We start from the raw sequence: 25,286 nt of genomic DNA on the forward strand, positions 1-25,286 counted from the left end.
CAGAAATGGTTTGGGGAGATTCTAACTAGTTTGGGAGATATTAAAATAATTAACATTTTTAATGGAGTTCCTAAGTCTAAACTTAGGAAAAATAAATATTAATGAGTATTAATATAAAACTAGGTTGCCCGTAGAGGTTTGGTCTCGTGGCTAGCGGACGCTCTGCTAAGTCGTCCGTGCCGTTGTGCAGGTAACGAGTTTGAGTCTCGTCTTAACCGAGGGCTGTTCTTGCGGGCTGGGCGGTTCCTCCTAGAGGTTATAGTGGCAACCGGTGGGATTCGACCCCGTGTAATGCAAGTACGATACCACCGCCTTTGCCGATTTCGCTAGTCACCAAAGAAAAAATATAAAACTGGGTTAGAAGGAGCCAAAAGTCATGGATCAAGCCAAATCTAATCTTAGTCATTGATTGCTATTGATGGACCAATGAGAAAAGTATAAGAGGAGGCCTGAGGGTCAGTTGGAGGACACACCAAATTGATCAGTTAGTTTGATTTTTTTGGGGCGAGGTTTGTTGATAAAATCGAAGGTTGCAGCTGAGGGGTAGTGAATACATAGCACAAAGGCAGAGTTGGTTCCAGAGAGGCAGTACAAAGCCCAGTGAGGTTGACGCAGAGGCAGCTGGAGACTACGCAGAGGCAGCGAGGAGCTATGCAAAGCCAGAGAGGCCAACGTGTGAGACGTAGAGGGTCTAGGGGCTGACACAGAGGCTCCAGAAGCTGATGTAGAGGCTAGTAGAGCTGATGCAGGGCCTAGAGGCAGCGCTGGGAAGATTTCATGGGACAGAATGGGCGCTGGTGAGCCGGATAGGGTGACACAGAGTAGAAGAAGTTGCAATTGCTGCTGTGGGATTGTTCATCCGGTGATTTATCAGTCGGAATATCTGTCTCCGAGGGAGAGGTACTACTGCATTGGCATTCTCTATTGGGTGAGCCATTTCTGGCACCCTGGTTGTATTCTAAAACTGCATAATAAGAAAACCCTCTGAATAGCTGCACCCCCGCATTGGGTTTTTCCGGGGACATTGGTCCAAAAATAACGGTGTCACTTGTGTGCTTGTTTACTTTCAATTGATGATCTGTAGATGTTGATACTGTACTTGTATTTATTTTCAATATTTACATGGTAAATAACTAGTTAAGTAATTGAACAAGTAGGAAGAAATAAATCAGATAGTACAGTAAGAATTTCTGACGGGTTAAACTTAGAAATTCCAACAAACACATAAATAAATTCTTTATTAGAGTAATGAGAAATAGCTATAGCTACATTGTGGCCGACAAATATGTCTTTTACGAAATGAGACCCAAAATTTATAGCCTTTTGAGTTAAAATGCCATGGGCAGATATCATGGGTAACTATGATGGGTTGATGCAACTCTCCATTCGGATCATGTATAGTGTATTTTTAATATATTATTATTATTATTTACATATAATATACACTATAATATATATACATATGTATTCTTATATATGCCATATCTAGATTTATTGTATCTAAAGTTTTTTAAAGATCTGCCAGATCTGTATCATGTATTATTTCCCACCAACAGTTTGGGCGGACATTTTCTCAGCTAAGCTTTCATTTATCCAAAATCCATCACTTTCTACACTTTAGGAAGCACACGACTACTTATGTATACTATATATGGTGTAACTGTACAGCGTACTTTTATTATAATATTATATTCTTTACATGTTATATATATTATAATATATATTTATATGCATTTTAATGTATGCTATATCGGGACATATTGTATCCATTGTTTTCTAAAAACCCATCATATCTGTATCTGAATCCTTAGCTGTGGCATATCTTGTCAACAGTACAATTATTTATGCTTAGGAAACACAAAACTGCCTATGATTTGATTTGAATAATCAAATTTTTCAGTAAAATGTTGGTATAAGAAATTTTCTGACTCTAAAAGTTTGTTGTGGTTTCAGGCTTGACAAAAGTGTCATTGTATATATCTGTGATAGCAAGGGTATTCGCGACATCTATGAGACAGATGGAACTGAGGCAGTTGCAACATCAGAGCCCTTAGTAGTGCTGGTGAGTAATGATATTTTTTCTTGTTAAATGCTCCAGGTATTTTCTTCATCATAATTATCATACTGTCGATAGAACTCCAGCTGAAGTTGAAAAATACTACCTCTGGGACATGTTTTATTTCCTGCTTGATAATGAATATAGTTGACTGCATCTCACTTGAATTTGTAGGAAATAACAGGCATCTATCTCATGGCTAAAACACTGCCTTTGTTCTAAATGCCTTTCTTTTTCCTCCTCTGATTTAAGAGTTGTTACTTTTCTTGTTCTTTATACAGGAAACCTTTTGGTATTCCTGCTTGTATCTACATCATTGCTCAGCAGTCCCATTGACCTACTTTGTGGTTATTTGTTGGACATCATTATAATTATCCTATCTTTCTGAAGCATCAATCTTGTTAATAATTTTTCGCTCCACGGTATTCTTTGTACCTGATTTTAACATTGAAGCTATTCAATGTTTTGGCATGGTTTGGCAACGATTTAGCTCTTGGAGTAAGCTTTCCAGAAGAGCGGATTATGGTTATTTTCTTGATATTTGTTCTACATATTCCTAGTATGACAAAGCCCTGTTTTAGAAAAATGTATATCTTTGATTATGAAGCATGCATCGTTGGTATCATGGTTGGCCATGAAATAAGAAAAAAATTCCATCAATCTGTCATGGTAAGAATAGGAAAATTCACTATGGCTAGATGACAAAAGTGTATTTTTTGTACTTGCTCCAAGCCTATTCACTTTATATGATGAAAATAAATCTTGATCCTTTCTAAAGTTTTCTTGCATTGCTGGATGATATGCATGTATTTCATTCAAAACCGAACATCAATGGTAGAAGGTGATCACCTGTCTGAACTCGCATAAACAGAGCAAAAGCCAGCAAGCCCATCCTGCATCAGAATGGTGACTCAGTCACATGTGATGGGATTTCAATATGGTTAGGTGGTCTGGGGATAGGGATGGTTGCTTCTAGAAGCATCGCTTCTGATATGGGAGAGCAGGCCTGGTCTTGTTTCAGGGCTACTTTACAGTGATTTGATCCTAATTGGCATAAGATAGAGCATAGACACGATTGGATTGTTTTTATTGGCCCTGTAACTGCCTGGATTAATGACCTCGGCAAGGTCCAGTCAAGGTGCTAAGTGGTGAGCACATAGATGTGTTGCCACACAATCTAGTAGGGCCTGTTACCCACCAGCAGTGGGTGACACCGATGGGAGAAATTTTCTCCTATATTGTCTTCAGCCGGCAGCCAGCAGCCCCTTTGCAACCCCTAGATAGTTCAATGTGCCACCGTCTCCACCACCTGAGCCAGCTATTGTTTGCCCTCGCCCATTCTGTCATTATCGTATGTTTGAAGGTGGGCCTTCACATTCTGGAGGTATGGCTTTTCATCATGTAATTGGATATTTTTGTTTACTTCTTATGGACAGATCTGGACATGGATTAGTGGGGGGTATTCAACGGAAAGAATGGGTTTGGTTTGTACTCTTGTCCTCTTGTCCAATTTTGTGGTTAGTCTTGTGGGATCTTCTCTATTGGCTATTAGCGTTAGGAATGGCACTACATGGGAAACCCCAATTTTGGCTGCATGGTCCCGCTTCTTGACACCATATACATCACTCCCCTCCGCTCATTATAGCCCCTTTCCACATATTTCCCATCCGGGTCCACATTTGTCCATTGGTCCCACAAGGAGTTAGCTTCCCCCTCCTTTTGTCCACACTTTGGGTCGAGCTTGGAACGATGTCCCAAAGGTTGATGCAGCTAAAAAGAAAGTAAAAAGCATAATTTGGCCACTCTCAATAGGAAATGTACCATAAAATGCAAAACATGGCTGAGACATACAAATTTAGCACATGGACAAAAGCCAATATGAGCTCAACCCCCTATCATTATGGCCATCACCTTGGTTCCTAGGGCCCTTATATGAGCCCTCTGCATCATTAAGGAACCCATGATTGTTCCAAACCCTGGTGGGTGATGAATTGCCCAACCTTAAGGGAGTAATCACTACTATATCGTACACATCATGCTCTCATTTCGTGGAGCCCCGAGCAATTATAAAAGAAAAATTACTAAAAGGAAAAAGGCATACCAAAAAGGGTGGAAAAACAAAGGCTGAGGTAACTCATGTACCACGATTGCTCCCTCCATCTATACACCCATGTGTGGGCTTCCCTCATTATTGCTACCCTTATACTATGGCAGGTGGGTTGGAGCCTCCTCTAATGCCCCCAATCCATTCCATCTTTATATCACATGACACCTGCCATTTGCGGGATGTACAATGGACCTGTCACTCCCTTAGAGGCTGAAACCATTTAATAGGGTCTTTGATTAACCTCCTTCTTGCACTTGGGAACACCTGTACATTCTAAAGACCACTATGGAAGGGTATGCTAGTATGAAGTGTCCACTTGGTTCCATGATTTGTAAGCTCATTTACTCAATTACACTAATGGACTGTTGTGCTGGAAGGTGAGGAGACGCATCGGATCTTATATAGGATTACAGGTGGGTCTTCATCTTGGGGTTTGCTCTCCCTGTATGGGGTCCAAGCCCTCCAGAGGGTCTTAATGGCACTTGTAGGGTGAGCGTTGAGAGCCATGGGCCTCCACTATAGCAGTGGGAAGATAACCACGCCATATGACTCCTTGGCAGGGAAAAAATCCTTAAATCAAATTCACTTTGACTCCATTCTCCATAATTGGCTAGGTACTGGTATCAATCCTTAGTGATCACCCTAAAACTTTTCTCCTTCCCTCAAATTTCTGCCCTAACCCTATACAACCTACCTAAGGCATCCAGCGAACTCCATTAGAGGCATCATCATGCCCAACATGTTGGTGAGGAAATGCACTGGGGTGTCTCGTACATGCCCTCCAAAATTGAAGTCAATCCCATAGTCGGTTTGCAAGAAACACCAAGGCCTAGCTCCAAAATTGTCTGGTCCTTGTTCTTTCTAGGTTAGCACCATTCTAAGGGATCCATTGTGCTTGAAAACTCGAAGGAAGTGCATCTATTATTAATCCCTTCTTCTCCCTTGTTTGACCTAGATTCTTGGTTGAAGATTACACGCTAAACCCTAGGTCTTGTTTGGGTATCCTTGGTCTCTTTGTGGTCCCATTCTTTATATGACAAATCATCTTACAAGAATTGCAATAGAGAGCATTCCCTTCTTCTTGGGAGGCCTTGGTCTAGGCATAGCCATAAAATTGATCTATCATTACCTAGATCTAAGCCTCCCTTGAGCCTTTCTTAGAGAGCCCCTCACCTTGCTTCTAAAGAAAGCGAGCCCTATTATTTGAGCCTCTTTTGTGAATGGGCTTCAGAGATCACTATGCACCCTATCATTCATTTATCCTTTGTGATCTCCTTATACGGGGACTCCTCCCATTGGTGGAAGTCCATAAAGAGGATAGGACATTGATTGAGGTGACAATGGGTCCTTGGCTCTTGTTGCCACTTGATCTAGTAGTAGTTTGTTAGGAACCTCAAAATCCTACTAAATTGAGCAGTAACAGGGCCCTAGTAGGGGAACGTATGGGACAACTACTAGACCAAGTGACAACAATGAGACAAAGACCCATTGTCACCTCAGTCAATGTCCCCCACTCTTTAACGACTTTCACTGATGGGAGGAGTCCGTGTAGGAAGGAAATCACTTGAAATGGATATGTCAATGACTAGGTACAAAGTGATTTCACAAAGCCCATTCAAGGAGAGACACAATAAAAGCTCAATGCCTCAAAGAAGCTAATTCGCTCTCCAAGAAAGACCTTGAGTGAGAAGATCGAGAACTAGGGTTTGAGATATGTAATAGTAATGTGTTTTCTTAATGGCAATTGTAGGGTGAGCATTGAGAGCCATGGGCCTCCACTATAGCAGTGAGAAGATAGCCAGGCCATAGGACTTCTTTGCAAGGAAAAAATCCTTAAATCAAATTCACTTTGACTCCATTCTCCACAATTGGCTAGGCACTGGTCTTAATCCTTGGTGATCACCCTAAAAATTTTCTCCTTTCCTCAAATTTCTACCCGAACCCTAGACGACCTATAGAAGGCATTCAACGAACTCCATTAGAGGCATCATATTTCTTAGCGTGTTGGTGAGGAACTGCATTGGGTGGCTCATACATGCCCTCCAAAATTGAAGTCAATCCCACAGTCGGTTTGCAAGAAACACCAAGCCCTAGCTCCAAAATCATTTGGTCCTTGTTCTTTCTAGGTTAGCAACATTCTAAGGGATCCATTGTGCTTGAAAACTTGAAATAAGTGCATTTATTATTGATCCCTTCTTCCCCCTTGCTTACACCCTAAACCCTAGGTCTTGTTTGGGTATCCTTGGTCTCTTTGTGGTTCCATTCTTTATATGACAAATCATCTTACAAGAACTGGAATAAAGAGCATTCCCTTCTTCTTTGGAGGCCTTAGTCTAGGCATAACCATCAAATTGATCTATCAGTACCTAGATCTAAGCCTCCCTTGAGCCTTTCTTAGAGAGCTCCTCACCTTGCTTCTAAAGCAAGCAAGCCCTATTATTTGAGCCTCTCTTGTGAATGGGCTTTAGAGATAATTATGCACCCTATCATTCACGTATCCTTTCTTATGATCTCCTTATACTGGGACTCTTCCCATTGGTGGAAGTCCGTAAAGAGCAGGGGACATTGACTGAGGTTAAAGTGGGTCCTTGTCCCTTGTTGCCACTTGATCTAGTAGTAGCCCCTTAGGAACATCTCCTAGGGCCCCTGCTAAATTGAGTAATAACAGGGCCCTAGGAGGGGAACCTATAGGACAACTACTAGACCAAGTGACAACAATGAGACAAAGACCCACTGTCACCTCGGTCAATGTCCCCAACTCTTTACAGACTTTCACTGATGCGAGGAGTCCCTGTGGGAAGGAAATCACTTGAAATGGATATGCCAATGACTAGGTACGAAGTGATTTCATAAAGGCCATTCAAGGAGAGACACAATAAAAGCTCAATGCTTTAAAGAAGCTAATTTGCTCTCCAAGAAACACTTTGAGTGAGAAGATCGAGACCTAGGGTTTGAGATATGCAATAGTAATGTGTTTTCTTAATGGCACTTGTAGGGTGAGCTTTGAGAGCCATGGGCCTTCACTATAGTAGTGAGTAGATAGCCACGCCATAGAACTCCTTGGCAAGGAAAAAATCCTTAAATCAAATTTACTGACTCTATTCTCCATAATTGGCTAGGCACTGGTCTCGATCCTTGGTGATCACATCAAGTGAATGGGCTTTAGAGATCACTATGCACCCTATCATTCAATTATCCTTTCTTGTGATCTCCTTATACCGAGACTCCTCCCATTGGTGGAAGTTTGTAAAGAGCAGGGGACATTGACTAAGGTGACAATGGGTCCTTGTCCCTTGTCACCACTTGATCTAGTATCAGTCCCTTAGGAACCTCTCCTAGGGCATCTGCTAAATTGAGCGATAACAGGGCCTTAGGAGGGGAACCTACGTGACAACTACTAGACCAAGTGACAATAATGAGACAAAGATCCACTGCCACCTCAGTGAATGTCCCCTACGCTTTACTGAATTTCACTAATGGGAGGAGTCCATGTAGGAAGGAAATCACTTGAAATGGATATGTCAATGACTAGGTACGAAGTGATTTCACAAAGCCCATTCAAGGAGAGACACAATAAAAGCTCAATGCTTCAAAGAAGCTAATTCGCTCTCCAAGAAAGACCTTGAGTGAGAAGATCGAGACCTAGGGTTTGAGATATGCAATAGTAATGTGTTTTCCTAAGGTCAAGTCTCTCAAATGAGGTAGGACCTCTCAAAGGAGCTTTATGTGATGTTATGACATATCCCAAGGGTTCTTCACTCTCTTTGAAAGGCCTAGGAAGGGCTTACAATAGACCTAGGGTTTTGTGAATAACCCTGGGAAGGATTCCTTCCAAGGTATTCACTAGGTCAAGGAAAGGGATGAGAAGGGTCTCTTATGATTTATTCCACTGAATACAAAGCTCATACAACCCTTAAGAAAGCTACCTATCCAAGGAAAAACAAGCTAGGTTTCCCTTCTAGGGCACACCTAGGGCACAAGGATTTATGGATAAGTCATTGTGAGAATTCAACCAAAATTGGAGATTCTCTAGACAAGATTACAAAGAAGAGTTCTATCATTTAAAAATTCCTCCTCTAGAGGATTTCACTTGATGTCCTAAGTAGTCGTCCTAGGAAAGAGGGGCTGAAAATTTAAAGGAGAGAAAAAAACGAGAAAGGAAGGATTGATCACCAAACTTCTTGGAGTAATGCCTAGTCCCTTTGGCTATGGATTCTAAGATGATTCAAAATTGACCAAAAGCATCCTTAAGGAGGCCAAAGATTGATGCCCTAACAACCAACCTCTAACATTTACCCACCGAAGATTTATGGAGTTTCATGAAAGAAAAACAAAATATCATCCACATTCATCAATTGTCATGCAATGTATAACATATGTAATTGTCAATCAAATAGCTTTCCAAAATACTATTCAACAAATTAGGGTACAAGAGCATTAACTAGTTGCAACAATTTCACACATTAGACATTATACCAAAAAAATATTCAACAAGAAACACTTACAAAATGACAATATGATATATCCATCCACAAATCATGAAGTAGCTCCAAAGAAGATCGAAATTATAGCTCCAAATATCAAAATGCATCAAAGAGTCTCCACTAGCGTCCAAGAGAAAAAGTGCGAAGTCTTTTACAAGAGAAGAATTCAAGTGATGATGATGAGTTCTCACAAATGAGACTCATTTCTATTTATATGAGTCCGTCTTAAATCGAATTAGCCTAATGAGCCCCCAAAATTATAAAATAATGCAATGAACAAAGTTCGTATACGCAGTGAAATAATTCAGAAGAACTGAAATATGTAAGTATCCATCGTAGGACAAATAGTAATTTTATATAAGAATTATTGAAATGTATAAAAGATGTGTGTAATGATTACAATGAGGGTCCCTTATATACCTAGGCAGGTGCCCTTCCATGAATGGTCATGTCTCTAAGACATGCCTCTTCATTACTAACTAATTAACTATTAGTCAATTAAATATTATTTATTATTATTATATTATATTTATATTTCATTTATTATTTTTATGTGAATTATATTCATAACATTGCCCCTCTTCAAAATTCATTGTCCTTAAAGCTTATTGATGAAAAGGCCAGATCTCTTTCCCTGTTTCGAGTATTTCCTTGTCTCAAAACTTTCTTCTTCATTGATACAAAACGATATGATCCTCTCAGTGATAAACAAAATTTTCGGACTAAGAATGCATCTGACCATCCAAGATTAGTCTTTTGTGGAATCTTCTGATCACTGGGAATTTGTATTGAATTGTTATCATAGGACTGGATTCTGAAAACTTTAGTATTCCTTGGAACATAAATATGTTGTTTCCATTCTGAACGGTTCAAATATTTAGACTGACTTAGTTGTTTGCTCTTGTGATTCAGATGTCGATAAGGAGTTCTTGTAGTTTGATTTTGCCCTAATCTGTTCATGGTGATTTCTTGTTTTATTAGGGGCATCTGATTTCTTTCAGGTTCAGAAATTGCTTGATTAATTGCGAGATCTTCACTTGAATTTTTTGTTGTTTGGACTACAACTTCTGAGTATGTCTTCACCTTAACTGATTTATCCTCTTCTTGAGATGTGATATTGACTGGATCAATATTTGTTCCTTTATCTTCGACTTGGACTGTTACGACTGGAGACTTCAATACTTCTTGAGTAAGTTGTTCTAACTTGTCATTTAGTGACTTCTTGTCACTTTTAAACTTCTTTATCTGCGAAAGTAGGGTTTGGTTATGATTCCTTAAACGTAAAAGCTCTTCGCTTTCTGGATTGTTGACTTTATTCTTAGTATTTTTTTCATCTTTTAAATTTTTGATTTGTTCTAATAACCTTTGATTAAGATTCGTTAAACGTAGATTTTCTTCTTCTTTTTCTGATAGTTCCTTGTCGAATTTCTTCTCGAGACATTCATTTTCTTCCTGTAATTCTTTTTGGTATCTTTGGACTTCTTGACCTTCTCAAGTAATTTTTTATTATGGTCCCTTAGACGCCAAATTTCCTTGTCCTTTTCTTTTGACTTATTGTAAAACATGTCTTCGAGATCTTTATATTTCTTTTCTGATGCATTGTTTTTTTGTTCAAGCTCTGCGAATTCTTTCTCTAATCTTTTTGTTTGTGTCTATGTATTACCTTGATGCTCTTCGGTACTAAATAATCTTCCACACACTAGACAACTTAATTTGCAACTTTTTTGAATATATGTATATCCAATTTCGTTTAGACAAAATGGACATTTAGTCCAAAATTTTGACTTGGTTATGGGACTCATCTTTCCTTCTTTCATTTGCTGATTATAATCCATTCTTTTGGTTCAAAAATTGACTTATATGTGGAACTCACCTTTCGTTTTTTTTTTTTTTTCGAATTCTTGAAGTATATTTCCTTGATAATCACTTAAAATCCACTAATATGATGTGATTCTTTTCCCCTTTGGTGATACAATAATATTTTTCTTTTTTTTTAATTTTTATAAATAAACTTTTCCCTTTATAATAATACCTTCTTTTTGTAACTTTTTACTTTGGTGAGAATAAATTGATAATGTTTTACCTTGAACACCTTGTAGAGCTTCCAATTGACACTTAGGGATTTTAATCAACTTGATTGTTTGTTTGTTTATTATTATTTTTTTGTTAATAATAATTTTTTTTGAATTAAATAATTTTAGAGTCCTTTTTTAATATATATATTTTTGACCTTTTTTTTTTCTCTCTTTTTTTTAACTAATTTTATGGCCAAAGGCTTGATAGCAAATCTGGTAGAATGGAGAACGTCCAACTATATACTGAAACGCTTGATTGCGATGACAACTATGTTGACGAAGACTTTAATGGTCAATGGTCAAGATCGGAGAACGTGGCTCTGATACCAATGGAACGAACAAAGTTTGCATACTCAGCGGAATAATTTAGAAGAACTGAAATATGTCAGTATCCATTGTAGGACAAGTAGTATTTGTATATAAGAATTGTTGAAATGTACAAGAGATGTGTGTAATGATTACAATGAGGGCCCACTTATATACCTAGGCAGGTGCCCTTCCATGAATGGTCATGTCTCTAAGACATGCCTCTTCATTACTAACTAACTAACTATTAATTAATTAATTAATAATTATTATTATTATATTTTTATTTTCATTTATTATTTCTTTATGAATTATATTCGTAACAAATAATGTGCTAAGAGCAAGTCTTGGTCACAAGCCAACCAAGTAGCTATCACAAGTTATGAAAACATCATCCATATGTAATCCAAATTGATGATGTCATGATGTAGAAGGGCTTCATTGAGTCCTCTAAGTTCCATGATGAGAGAGAGGGCTCCAATAAAGATGAATTAGGGGATGGTCCCTAATTTTCCATGTAAGTCATCATGTGGGTCATGTTGTCCCCTGAAGTGTACACCCAAGTGTGGGAAAAGGTTTTGAACCCCACAAGGTATATCTTCGAGGCACAACTCTCAGAGTAGGGGCTGTCACTCTAATCCCTACTTTTTGCAATTTCCAAGATTTGCTCTTGAGAGGACTTTTCTCCATACAATTCTGTAATTACATCATTTTCATCATTGAAATTCTTAATTGTTAGTTTTTGTAGCATTAGATGTGTTCTAGCCACGAAATTTGGTGGAAAGGCTAGAATACATGAGATCTCCAAAACCTAGAAATCGTTTATGGACATTCCGCCTAGAAATGATTTAATTAGATTATTAACCAGTTTTTAAATATTTCCCAAGACTAAAATTACGGAATATGGTTAATTAATCAGTATTAATTATATCAAGGTGAGAATTATCTAGGAACTCACAAGGATCAATCTAGGGATGATCCTAGCCATCGATTATGTTTTAATCTTGGTTGTTGGTGCTCCTAATAGAGGATTATAAGAGGAGGTCGATATGGTTATGGAGAAGGCAGTTGAGATACTTGAGCAGTTCGATTTCTAGAGTAGCAACAGTCAGTTGCCAAAGAGAGCTAAAGATCGAAGCAATGAGTGAGGGGCAGAGACAATGAGGTTGGAGGAATTATTCCAGATCCAGTGTGTGCATTTGCAAAGATGCAGAAGGGCCACAGAGAAGCTGACGGAAGGGCAACGCAACAACTTCTAGAGGCAATGTTTATTTTTCCGCTTTTTTTTTGTGAAGTTTGTAGTGTATTTATTTTGATATTTGCCGTAGCAGATAAATTGTTAATAAATTAACAATTAGGAGAAATAATATCAGTTGCTGAAATAGGGTTCCGGTTTTCGAAAATTTCACATTAATGGTGTAAGATGAAGGGAGCAATTCCATATCATGATCTACATCTTCGATAGGCATGTGGAACTCTTTATTGATTACATTAATTTGCTCACTTGATCCCACGTGTCCACCATCCAAGATTCCTCTTGCAATAGCACAAGAACCTTCATCATGAAAGCTTTCACAAGGCCTACTATATGGCAATGGTTGATCTACAACATTTGTAGACTCAAGTGGGTTTGGTGGTCTCTGTTCATTAGGAGGGCCCCTTTTCTGACATGCATTGTTATTTTTGTTGTTCTATATTTTATTTCCTTGAGACCTCTCCATATTTATTATACGATTTTGTAGGGCAGTGATCTGTTTAGAATAATTATCCTCCATAACCTTTATTTCTTTGTTATGATTTGCTATCAATTGTGTCTGATTGAGTTGCATATCCTTAACCATCTTTGTTAGTTCTTTAATAGGATCAATTTCAAGTTCTTTACTTTCCTTTTCCTTATACTCACATGACCTGCTTGGACCTCTTTCAAATCCCAGAATTTCAGATTTTCCAGATGCTTTTCTGCATTTTTCCATATCTTCTGCTAATGTTTGGGCAACATTCACATCTGTAGGATTGGCACGCCACAACTCATAAGAAGGATCAGTAGGGAAAGCATTGATATAATGCACCAATAAGGATTTCGCAGGAGGTTTATAATCTTGAGTTAAATCCCTTACGATATCATTAAACCTCTTGTTAAATTCTTTAACAGTTTCATTCTCATTTTTCTTAATGGTGTGAATGGCATTAAGCAAATATCTTTCCTCCCTCTTGCCCCCATATTTATCTTTAAAAAAAACAACAATTTTTCTTAGTGAATCAAATGTTTTGTCAGGAAAATCACAAAACCAATCCATAGCATCATCTTCTAACGAAAGGATAAAGAGTTTCATCTTGACATCTTCATGATTATGATTTTCACCAACACACCATTTGGCAACACAAAGCTCAAATTTCTTGAGGTGATCATTGGCATTGATTGCATTGTTGCCTTGGAAGATGGGCAATTTGTCAATGGCTTTCTCTGGAATATCATGAGGATAACCTTGAATGTTAGTGAAATTGCAAGGGGAAAACAAGTTATTCATGATGACGTGTTCGACATGATAAGGAAAGAGAAGATGGATATCAAATAAAGCTTCTTGTTTGAGAAAAGAAAGATGTTTACTAGAAGTGAGCTTGTTTAATCAAACTCTAAAGGCCCTGTTGACCACTACGTGTCAACTTTCCAGCAGTACACCCCCTTTTCTTCGCAAAAAAGGGATAGCGCTTGATCGACATGTCCGTGCCATTCGACAATCATCGACAACTTGATCAATTTATGTTGTAAACCCAGTTTGCATGTATAAATTGTAAATAATCTTAGCAGATATGAGTTATGTATGTAAATTGCCTATGTGGACCTAATTTTCTAAGTGATAATCTACGTTCCGGAAGGTTTTTCATCTCACCGATTCATGATCGGCAGAGTTTTCCTTCAGCCTAACCCCAAAGTCGCAATGGATTTTGTCATTAGAATCTTAGGAGAATCCTAGTGTGTTAGTCTGCTAGATTATAGTTGTGTCACAAAACTGGGTGGTTTATGAGGGTCTATGTCAAATGGGTTCTCCCCCTTGAGATGTAAAGTTGTAAAAGTCATGATGTAAAGTGTCTTGAGGGTTAGAAAATGTTTTAATCCCCTCATAAGTCCTAAGTCCTAGGTGATTTTTTCCAAAGGTTGAGTTCGAGGATCCATTAAAAAAAAAAATAAAAAAATGAAAATAATAATAATAAAATTTATAAAATAAAATAAAAATAATAAAATAAAGTAAAAACTTAAAAAATAATAAAATAATAATATTTTGAGTAAATAAATGCAGAATTTCAATTTTTTAATGCATTAAAATTTCGACGGATGAGATTAAGAGATATCTTGATCCTCATCGACGGTCGAGATCTTTTTGACGTGGATCACTCGAACTAGTTGTTGGGAATTTTTACTTAAATAGGGTGCTAGGGGTCATTTGAGAAGACATTCGATCTGAGAGTCTGGTGCTAAAGAAAGCTCTCTTGTAGTCATTTTTGTGTAATAAAGAAGACTTTGGGGTTAAAAATCTTCCTGGTGTTACTCTTCTGAAAATGCTGTAAGATTGTTTTATTTTTTTTCTGCATAATTTTATTTTCAGCCATTGATGATAGCTTAATGAAGATTAATCTAGGCACAGGTATCTTGTCTGATCTTTGGGGTTTGAATGATAGTTTAGATTCTGAAATATAGTGGCAGGTATCTCCATTTGATCGGGGTTTCACTATTTTTTTCTCCTTCTATGTTAATGGTTGATTTTAAGCTGTGTAGGGAATCCTTTTTTCAGATTACCGGGCGTTAGGGGAAGTTCTCGGTTGAACCAGCCAACTCCCGGGTTGTGTTTTCTGAAAGAGCCCAGCCAGTTCTTAATCCCGAGCTTATCATTTGAAAATTTTTTTATGAATGCATTGCAGGGTTTTCTGAACCGTTATACATTAAAATTAAATTATGATAATATTATTGATGATAATTGACAAATCTGGCTGTCGAAGAGCTATAAATTTTGAAATTTGTAGCGTTTCATTTTAAATCTTTGCATATACTTTCCGAATTTTTGTTCTCCATTTGCTGGTCTGAGATAAATTTTCTGGTGGAAAGTTGAGTTTTTGCAGGGTTGTTGTCCCGTTGTCCAGGGGTTTTCAGATTTGGGAAAAATTTTACATCGATTTTATCGATATCAGTTTCTGAGATCATACAGCTGCTCTTGTTCATGCTATCAGCATCCAACAAATCTTTATCTACCCTAGCGTGTTCGCCCACTTCATGCACGTCGCTGCTACCCCTCCCTCCTACGTAGCTGTCTCCTTGAAATCATCCGAACGAGCTCACCCCCCTCACGTATGATCCTTTGCTCACCCACGCAGCCAGCATTACATTTGTTGCCTCAGACATTTTTCTACGCCACTGTCCCTTCTGTTCTGCCTTCCGTCATCAAACCTGTTTGCAAAATAAACGTTGTATACGCTCCACAAATATGCAAATGCAACAACTCTCCCACTAAACCACGCGATTGCCTATGCGTTCCACTTCAAATACGCTGCATCCTTCCTCAACTTGCATGCTGCAAATCTAACTCCCTCTCAATCTGCGTCTTAACCTCAATCTGCTCCTCATCATATCGTAAATCATACAAACCCTGCCGTTGAAGCTTCTCTAGCCTGCGTCTCAATCCGTGGCTCTGTTATCCTCTGCGTCTTCATCATATCTCCAACTCGCAGCTACGCCCTTCTCACTTCCAAGCATTCAAACTTCCTCTCTGTCCGCCGTCGAAGGTATTCCACCGGCAACAAGAACACGTTTCCTTTTTTTTACGTAGGCCAGTCTCAATACATTGCGCTGAACGGTAATGTTAATTTAGTTTCGATGGCCATGGTTTGGAATTAATGTAGGTCTAATTTTAGATTTAAATTAATCATTTTTATTTTAGTTTACGTTTTAGGGTTTAACTTAAAAAAAAAATTTAAATCAATTTTGATTTAACTTAAATTTTTTTTAAATTCGATTTTGTCTCTTATGGTTTTTTTTGTTTTATTAAATGTAGAATTTCATTAGAGCTTTGATGTAGATTTAATTTTTTATAGTTTAGTTTTAAGATTAGATTAAATTTTATTTCTTTTTAGTACTTAAAATTTTAAAATTATAAAAAGATATAAAATATAAAAAGACATAAAAAACTTTTTTTTAGACTTTAGATTTAGATTAGATTGTATTTTCAAGTTTTGATTATTTTAGTTTAGATTTTAACTTTAGGCCTTTAAAAAAAAAAAAAAAATTGGAAATATTTTTCGGTCTTGGCTCAGGGGTTTATCACGCATTTTTTCTGCTAAGGTTAAAATTTTGATGTGAGATGAATGTTTATCATTTTATGTGAATTGGCATGCATGAATGATTATTTTGAAGATTAGCTGCACGAATATGATATTTGGTTAATGTTCAAAGTTACGTGGTTGTGTATCGAGCTTTTCGAAGTTTTAAAATTTGCTAGATCATCGTTAAAATATTGTGGATTTACTGGATATCTTGCATCGTTCAAGTTATTTGATGATAAATGATTGCTGCACATGGTTTACATTTCTGCAATATCTAGTAAGTGATCGTTTAAACATCAAACCCATAAGGCACTGGTCCATTAAATTAATAAAATCAATTAAGTGCTGGTTTCCTTTCGTGTCTCCCAAACCAACTGATTCACAGTTGGTCAGTCATTTTCCATAGGGTCTACCCCCCTTAGCCGCGGGAGACAGGCTTAAACGGAGAGATCGGGGATCAGAGTGACAACCCCTGGTCTGAGCGTTGTCGTGACAATCTGTGCGACAACATTTTTTGGCGCTGCTGCCGAGGACAGAGTTTTTCTGTTCCTGGCGTTTCAACGATATTCATCTTCTCATTTTTCATCATTCTTTCTCATCTCGCGTTTGAGCTGGCAAGATTCAACATTTTTGGCATCATTTGGATCTCTTTCATCACCTTATCTTTCATCATATCAACAACTTCTCTTTGATTTGTTTCTTGTTTGGGTGGCGACTCCATTTTCTTATTTTTCCTAGACAAGAAGCCTTATTCATATCTACTTTTGGTTGCTTTTTGGATCTTAGAATTAGATTCATTGTTCAAGTGGCGACTCCACTTCTTTCATCTCTTAATTTTCTTGAGCAGAAATCTCTTTCTATCATCCATTTGATCCCTTATTATTCATCATGGATTATTCATTTAAACCATGTCATTTTACTGATAATCTCCATGATTTTCCGAAAGAGGCCATTTCTAAATTATTTAAGTTCTCAGGTGGTGATTCAGTCGCTGTTAGACAGCATTTAAACAGGTTTACTTGTGTAATGATCATATATTGTAGACTTCCTCAATATAATCATGAAGATGTCAAGATGCGTCTATTTGTCCATTCTTTAAAGGGTGATGCTTTGAACTGGTTTAATAGTTGTCCTGAAGATTCCTTCATTTCTTTGCAAGACATTGTCGATGCTTTTAAAGATAGATATGGTGATCCAGATAGCTCGCCTTGTGCCCCTAAAATTGTGCAACAAAATGAAAGTAATTTTGTAAAAGGTCCAGCTGTCCAAGACAATTCTTCATATCAGAATGTGCCATCCACTTGTACCATTGCAGATCATAGTAGTGTTGACAATGAAAAGGAAGATCATAAGCAAATTATACAAGATCTGTTGCTACTGGTAAGAAATATGGAGATAAATCAAACTAATCACGCCAACGACGTGAGAACTTTATGCACTCACCTGGAAAAGCGTAAAAGGGAGATGGAGATCATGCAAAATCAACATAGTAAGGAAATTGAAGCCATGAAGATTAATCATGACACAGAAATTAGTTTTATGCAAAGCAAGATGTCAGGCTTAGAGGAAAATATGACGACCATGCAAGCAAATCATAAGAAAGAGATAAACTCTATGCAGCATTGCTTAATGACCATGGAAGAAGACCATGCCAGGGAAATCAGTGCTATAAAGGTTGAACACTCTAGTCAAATAGACGCCATTAAAATACAGTTTCAGAAATTTCAACAACAGTCGAAAGATGAAGGAAACCAGGAAAAATCAATAGATCAAGAGCCTTCTCCGCTGCAACAAGCTCCATCTTACTATGAGCAGGTCATTGGTTCGATTGAAAGGTGGCTAATTGAAGGTGATCCAGATAGAATTAAAAATGATAAATATCAGATGTAGGATAAAGAAAGACATGTCACGCATATCTTACATACTTATCTGATAACTTTGAAGCAGAAAGTTCCATGTCATCAGTGATACAACCTGCCAGGAAGAAAAAGTGCAAAAAAAAGAGAATGAGAAGAAGATTTGATGCATCAGACGGCCGCGAGCAGCTTGATTTTCGGATAGGAAAAAGTCCATGGGGCATCCCCTGTATTTCTAACCTTACTCCTTGTTTTTTCAGCATTTTCATTTCTGTTTTAGGATTAAGATTTACTTTTCATGTTACTAGATAGTTAATAAATGAAGAGCTTATATTTTTCCTGTGCTTAACGTTATATGATGATTTTTTGGATGGACGCTACTTATGTTTTGTTGTGTGTTGCATGGGTGCAGATTCTGGATTCTCACATTCCTACAGTGCAGCAACGTGTCCCCAAGTGGAGCCAGATGTTGACCACTACGTGTCAACTTCCCAGCAGTACACCCCCTTTTCTTCGAAAAAAGGGATAGCGCTTGATCGACATGTCCGTGCCATTCGACAGTCATCGACAGCTTGATCAATTTATGTTGTAAACCCAGTCTGCATGTATAAATTGTAAATAATCTTAGCAGATATGAGTCATGTATATAAATTGCCTAGGTGGACCTAATTTTCTAAGTGATAATATACGTTCCGGAAGGTTTTTCGTCTCACCGATCCATGATCGGCAGAGTTTTCCTTTAGCCTAACCCCAAATCCGGAATGGATTTTGTCATTAGAATCTTAGGAGAATCCTAGTGTGTTAGTCTGCTAGATTATAGTTGTGTCGCAGAACTGGGTGGTTTATGAGGGTCTATGTCAAATGGGTTCTCCCCCTTGAGATGTAAAGTTGTAAAAGTCATGATGTAAAGTGTCTTGAGGGTTAGAAAATGTTTTAATCCCCTCATAAGTCCTAGGTCCTAGGTCCTAGGTGATTTTTTTCCAAAGGCTAAGTTCGAGGATCTATTAAAAATTTTAAAAATTATAAAAAAAATTATAAAATAAAATAAAGTAAAAACTTAAAAATTAATAAAATAATAATATTTTGAGTAAATAAATGCAGAATTTCAATTTTTTAATGCATTAAAATTTCGACGGATGAGATTAAGAGATATCTTGATCCTCATCGACGGTCGAGATATTTTTGACGTGGATCACTCGAACTAGCTGTTGGGAATTTTTACTTTAAATAGGGTGCTAGGGGTCATTTGAGAAGACATTCGATCTGAGATTCTGGTGCTAAAGAAAGCTCTCTTGTAGTCATTTTTGTGCAATAAAGAAGACTTTGGGGTTAAAAATCTTGTTGGTGTTACTCTTCTGAAAATGTTGTAAGATTGTTTTATTTTTTTTCTGCATAATTTTACTTTCAGCCATTGATGATAGCTTAATGAATATTGATCTAGGCACAGGTATCTTGTCTGATCATTGGGGTTTGAATGATAGTTTAGATTCTGAAATATAGTGGCAGGTATCTCCATTTGATCGGGGTTTCACTATTGTTTTCTCCTTCTATGTTAATGGTTGATTTTAAGCTGTGTAGGGAATCCTTTTTTCAGATTACCGGGCGTTAGGGGAAGTTCTCGGCTGAACCAGCCAACTCCCGGATTGTGTTTTCTGAAAGAGCCCAGCGAGTTCTTAATCCCGGGCTTATCATTTGAAATATTTTTTATGAATGCATTGCAGGGTTTTCTGAAGCGTTTTACATTAAAATTAAATTATGATAATATTATTGATGATAATTGACAAATCTGGCTGTTGAAGAGCTATAAATTTTGAAATTTGTAGGGTTTCATTTTAAATCTTTGCATATACTTTCCGAATTTTTGTTCTCCATTTGTTGGTCTGAGATAAATTTTCTGGTGGAAAGTTGAGTTTTGCAGGGATGTTGTCCCGCTGTCCAGGGGTTTTCAGATTTGGGAAAAATTTTACACCGATTTTATCGATATCAGCTTCTGAGATCATACAGCTGCTCTTGTTCTTGCTATCAGCATCCAGCAAATCTTTATATACCCCAACGTGTTGGCCTACTTCATGCACGTCGCTGCTGTCCCTCCCTCCTACGTAGTTATCTCCTTGAAATCATTCAAATGAGCTCATCCCCCTCACGTATGATCCTTTGCTCACCCACACAGCCAGCATTACATTTGTTGCCTCAGACATTTTTCTACGCAGCTGTCCCCTCTGTTCTGCCTTCCGTCATCAAACCGATTTGCAAAATAAACGCTGTATACGCTCCACAAATATTCAAATGCAGCAACTCTCCCACTGAACCACGCAATTGTCTATGCGTTCCACTTCAAATACGCTGCATCCTTCCTCGAGTTGCATGCTGCAAATCCAGCTCCCTCTCAATCTATGTCTTAACCTCAATCTGCTCCTCATCATATCGTAGATCATACAAACCCTGCCGTTGAAGCTTCTCTAGCCTGCGTCTCAATCCGGTTATCCTTTGCATCTTCATCATATCTCCAACTTGCAGCTACGCCCTTCTCACCTGCAAGCATTCAAACTTCCTCTCTGTCCGCCGTCGAAGGTATTCCACCGGCAACAAGAACGCGTTTCCTTTTTTTTACGCAGGCGAGTCTCAATACATTGCGCTGAACGGTAATGTTAATTTAGTTTCGATGGCCATGGTTTGGAATTAATGTAGGTCTAATTTTAGATTTAAATTAATCATTTTTATTTTAGTTTACGTTTTGTTTTTTAGGGTTTAACTTAAAAAGAAAATTAAATCAATTTTGATTTAACTTAATTTTTTTTTAAATTTGCTTTTGTCTCTTATGGTTTTTTTTGTTTTATTAAATGTAGAATTTAATTAGAGCTTTGATTTAGCATTATATATATATATAAAAAAAAAAAAGCTTTTATGTAGATTTAATTTTTATAGTTTAGTTTTAAGATTAGATTAAATTGTATTTCTTTTTAGTACTCAAAATTTTAAAATTATAAAACGATATAAAATATAAAAAGACATAAAAAACTCTTTTTTAGACTTTAGATTTAGATTAGATTGTATTTTCAAGTTTTGATTATTTTAGTTTAGATTTTAACTTTAGGCTTTAAAAAAAAAAAAAACAATTGGAGATTTTTTTGGTCTTGGCTCAGGGGTTTATCACGCATTTTTTCTGCCAAGGCTAAAATTTTTGATGTGAAATGAATGTTTATCATTTTATGTGAATTGGCATGCACGAATGCTTATTTTGAAGATTAGTTGTGCGAATATGATATTTGATTAATGTTCAAAGTTACGTGGTTGTGTATCGAGCTTTTCGAAGTTTTAAAATTTGCTAGATCATTGTCAAAATATTGTGGATTTACTGGATATCTTGCATCGTTCAAGTTATTTGATGATAAATGATTGTTGCACATGGTTTACATTTCTGCAATATCTAGTAAGTGACCGTTTAAACATCAAACCCATAAGGCACTGGTCCATTAAATTAATAAAGTCAATTAAGTGTTGGTTTCCTTTCGTGTTTCCCAAACCAACTGATTCACAGTTGGTCAGTCATTTTCCATAGGGTCTACCCCCCTTAGCCGCGGGAGACAGGCTTAAACAGAGAGATCGGGGATCAGAGTGACAGCCCCTGGTCTGAGCGTTGTCGTGACAATTTGTGCGACAACAGGCCCTTTTAGGATCCAGAGTGGGATTAACTAGGCTACCAAGATGCTTTCTAGTTTACGCTCTTGTGAAATGTGGAATAAGTGGATTCACCACTCAAATTGAAATCTAAATCCAAGACCCAAAAGTTAGTAAAGAGAAAACCCGGAACGAGGAAACCTTGTCCCTGACAACGACGCCAAAAAATGTTGTCGCTTGAAGTGTACACCCAAGTATGGGAAAAAGTTTCCAACCCCACAAGTTATTTCTTTGAGGTCCAATGCTTAGAGTAGGGGCTATCACTCTTATCCCTACTCAGTTTGTTTAAGCTATCTCCTAGGCAAGCTAAGGGGGTAGTCCCTAAAGGTAGATGGAAAGAGGAAACTTGTTGAAGCAACAAGTTCTAGTAGATGCAATTGCTTATCTTAGTGACTTGAAAGATTAAATGGAAAATAAGATTATTGAGCACAATAAGATAAATCCGATTAGAGTAGAGAGACTAGTGCCTTAAATACTCAAATGAAATTAAAATACTTGCCAACAATGAATAATATAATCAAACCACAAGATGGGCAATGTTGCAAGGGGAAAGTTAGCACCAAAGACAATAGAGAGATGAGCAACTTAATTATTAAAGACAATTGCAAGGAAATAAACTTATTCCTTCAATGAAAGATGCGTAAAGCTTGCAATTATAAATTATGCTCATAGTCCCAATTATCAATGATTAATGATGAATGCAAGATCTTGGTCAATTTTAGTTAAATGCCTATTCTAGGTGAGAGCCTTCTCCTCAATTATTTTGAAGCAAGTCTCACTCAAAGTTGTATAAAGAACTGTAGGGGAAGGAGGCTAAGGCCTCATTAACGATACCTACGTTGGAGTTCTAACGACATAGATGCCTCCGTTCCTACAAGTGTTTGCCCACAAGAGAACTGCAAGGTCACTTGTTTTAACCATTGAGAAAGGGTCAAGCTTCGCAAATTGGATGAAAAATGTGGCCCTAAATTTCTATCAACCAAGCTTATGCTTGGAGGTGAGTTTTAGGAATGCAACACTAGTCTAGAATGAGGATGCAAATGATGACAAGATTGCTTCAATGAGATCACAAATATGTGAGATGCTTCAATATGAACAATGTCAATTTACTTGTAACCAAGATTTCCAAATATCACCTTTTAACTGAAGATTACAAGATGCCAATTGCAATTAGTGAAACTCAATGAAACAATAATAGCAATGATGTTTGATTACTTATATGTGCTTATTAGTATTCTCTTTCACTTATGTGATATAACAATTAGAACAAGAGGAATCTCAAAATTACACAAGCACAATTATAAGCACAATTAGATGAGATTGCTAATAGTGATTTTAGATGATGAAGTACAACAAGAAACTAAACCATGTAATGCAACAGTGAAATGCAATTAATCTGTGCAATGCAACTTCTAATCAAGGGAAAACAAAAGCAAGATGGTTAGTAAGCTAACTAGAGGACAAGATTACTTATCCAAAGCCAAAGCAATTACTTATCCACTATTATTCCAGCTATCCAAATGATCAACCTTAATGTTAGGAGAAATGTATCAGACTCTAGAGATCCCCGTTGCACACATTTTGTTAAAGTTCCAAGGAAGCGAAAATACCAATTATTTCAATAGGATCAAATCATCTATCAACACTCTGTTAGGATATTCCGACACATAAGAAATAGTTAAGTATAACTTGGTCTAGTGTAGAGTCAGGTGAAGTGTGTTTCTTTACTATGTACTTTTGTAACTTACAATCTGACGGTCACGATATGTTCTAGAGATGAAGTGATTCGACATTTCATACTCTCCTCGGTATTACCGACACTTGATTCGTGGCTTAACACTCGATTGGTCCATGATCTCTATTTAAAGAGCATGGAGGGTCATTTGTAGGGTGACCATTCAAGAAAGAAGCTTATGTCAAGTTTCTTTTATATTAATAAATTGCCTGAAGTGGCTGCGTTGGCTTAGACCGTGGACTGTTTCCCACTTTGAGGGTTTTAACCACGTCAAGAATATTGGTGTACTGGTTTCTGATCTGTTTGTGAGCGGTGTCCTTTGGTGTTCTATTTGAGGAACTTACCCTGTAATTTCTCACATGTCATTATAAACCCATTCTGCAAGTTATGTAATGTAAATAATGTTAGTAAGACCGTGAATGTATGTAACAACTTAGGTAAGCCTATTATTTTGGCGATAGTTTCATCTTATGAGACTTTTCGTCTCACTGATTCATTTGTGTTTCTAAACACAGATGGTTGGCAAAGTTTTTCTCTCTAGCCTCATCCCAAAGCTAGGGTGTAATTCGTCGTCGAAGTCTTTGGTGAGTTCTAGTGTTTTAGTCGAGTTTTATGTAAAAGAGATTTGGGAATAATTTAAGCTATTTGGCTAAATTATTTTATTACAAATCACTTGGTCTATTAGCTCATGTTGTGTCGCAGATGGGATATATGTCTTGAGGGTCTAAGCAAATGCGTGCTCCCCCTTTGAGGGTTGTAAATGTAAACATCTTATGTAAATGAAAGTGGAAAAAATAATTAATTCCCTCATGTGTCAATTAATTAAATTTTCTGGCAAAATTAAATTAAAATCTTAAGCGAGGAATTTAATTAATTAGAGTCAAATTAAATGTTTTAGGAAAATTAAATTATCCAAGTGTAAAATTCGTGGGTCTTAAAAGAATTAATTTTTTGAAGGTCCTCCACCAAGGGAATATTGGACATTTCAAGAAATTTTTTACCCTTAAGCCTTGGTTGTTAAGTCAAAGTCAAGTTTTTGAGGAAATTAGCTCAAAATAATTAATTTTGAGCTAAATAAAATGGAATTAAATGATAAATTCGAAAATTCCTCAAAAATAAAAATTCAACGATTAAGATTAAAAGATGATCAAGTATTTTTCAACGACTAAGATTATTTTGACAAGGATGAGGAAACTAGCCGTTATGTTACACTTGGAGGATTTATCTATAAATTAAAGAGTCATTTGAGACTAAAGCCATCCGATTTTTGGCTAAGAAATTGTTGTTGAAGCATTTGTGTAAACCATTGTCTCACTGGGAAGTATTTTTCTATCTTAATAAAGACTTTGGGGGTGTAATTCAAGGTGTACTTGTTTTTTGATTTGTGGCATGTACTGACTACGAGCTTCCTATGTTGTGCGAATATATGATTATTTTTGAGATAAACACATAGTGTTTGCAGGTACTTCAGTCCTTGGTCTCGAAGTTCACAAACATTGGGCAAGGATCATTTTGCTTCGATCCTACGTATTTATATAGTGGATTAAATCTTCGCTAAGACTATAATATGCATGGGGCTTCTTGTTGATTTGGGGTAGCATCAGATGTAGTGTTGTGAAAATCGCGATTTTTTCAGCTTGCCGATCAAATCGCAATTTTTATACGAAAAAATTGCT

The 25,286-nt window shown here is 37.1% G+C and overlaps 1 protein-coding gene across 5 annotated transcripts in view; it reads left to right on the forward strand.

Annotated features, from left to right (window-relative positions):
- LOC149211839 (carboxyl-terminal-processing peptidase 2, chloroplastic-like) overlaps positions 1–25,286 on the forward strand; it is a 375,331-nt gene that overhangs the window by 287,175 nt on the left and 62,870 nt on the right. For all 5 annotated transcript variants that reach the window (XM_089391602.1, XM_089391601.1, XM_089391598.1 and 2 more), the window contains one exon: positions 1,954–2,062. In XM_089391602.1, coding sequence (XP_089247728.1) covers positions 1,954–2,062 — 109 coding nt within the window. The remainder of the gene's footprint in view (positions 1–1,953; positions 2,063–25,286) is intronic.

This window comes from Pinus tabuliformis, chromosome 1_1 (assembly GCF_031772625.1).
Source record: "Pinus tabuliformis cultivar Carrire ecotype Pingquan chromosome 1_1, CPIR1, whole genome shotgun sequence".
Taxonomy (NCBI): domain Eukaryota; kingdom Viridiplantae; phylum Streptophyta; class Pinopsida; order Pinales; family Pinaceae; genus Pinus; species Pinus tabuliformis.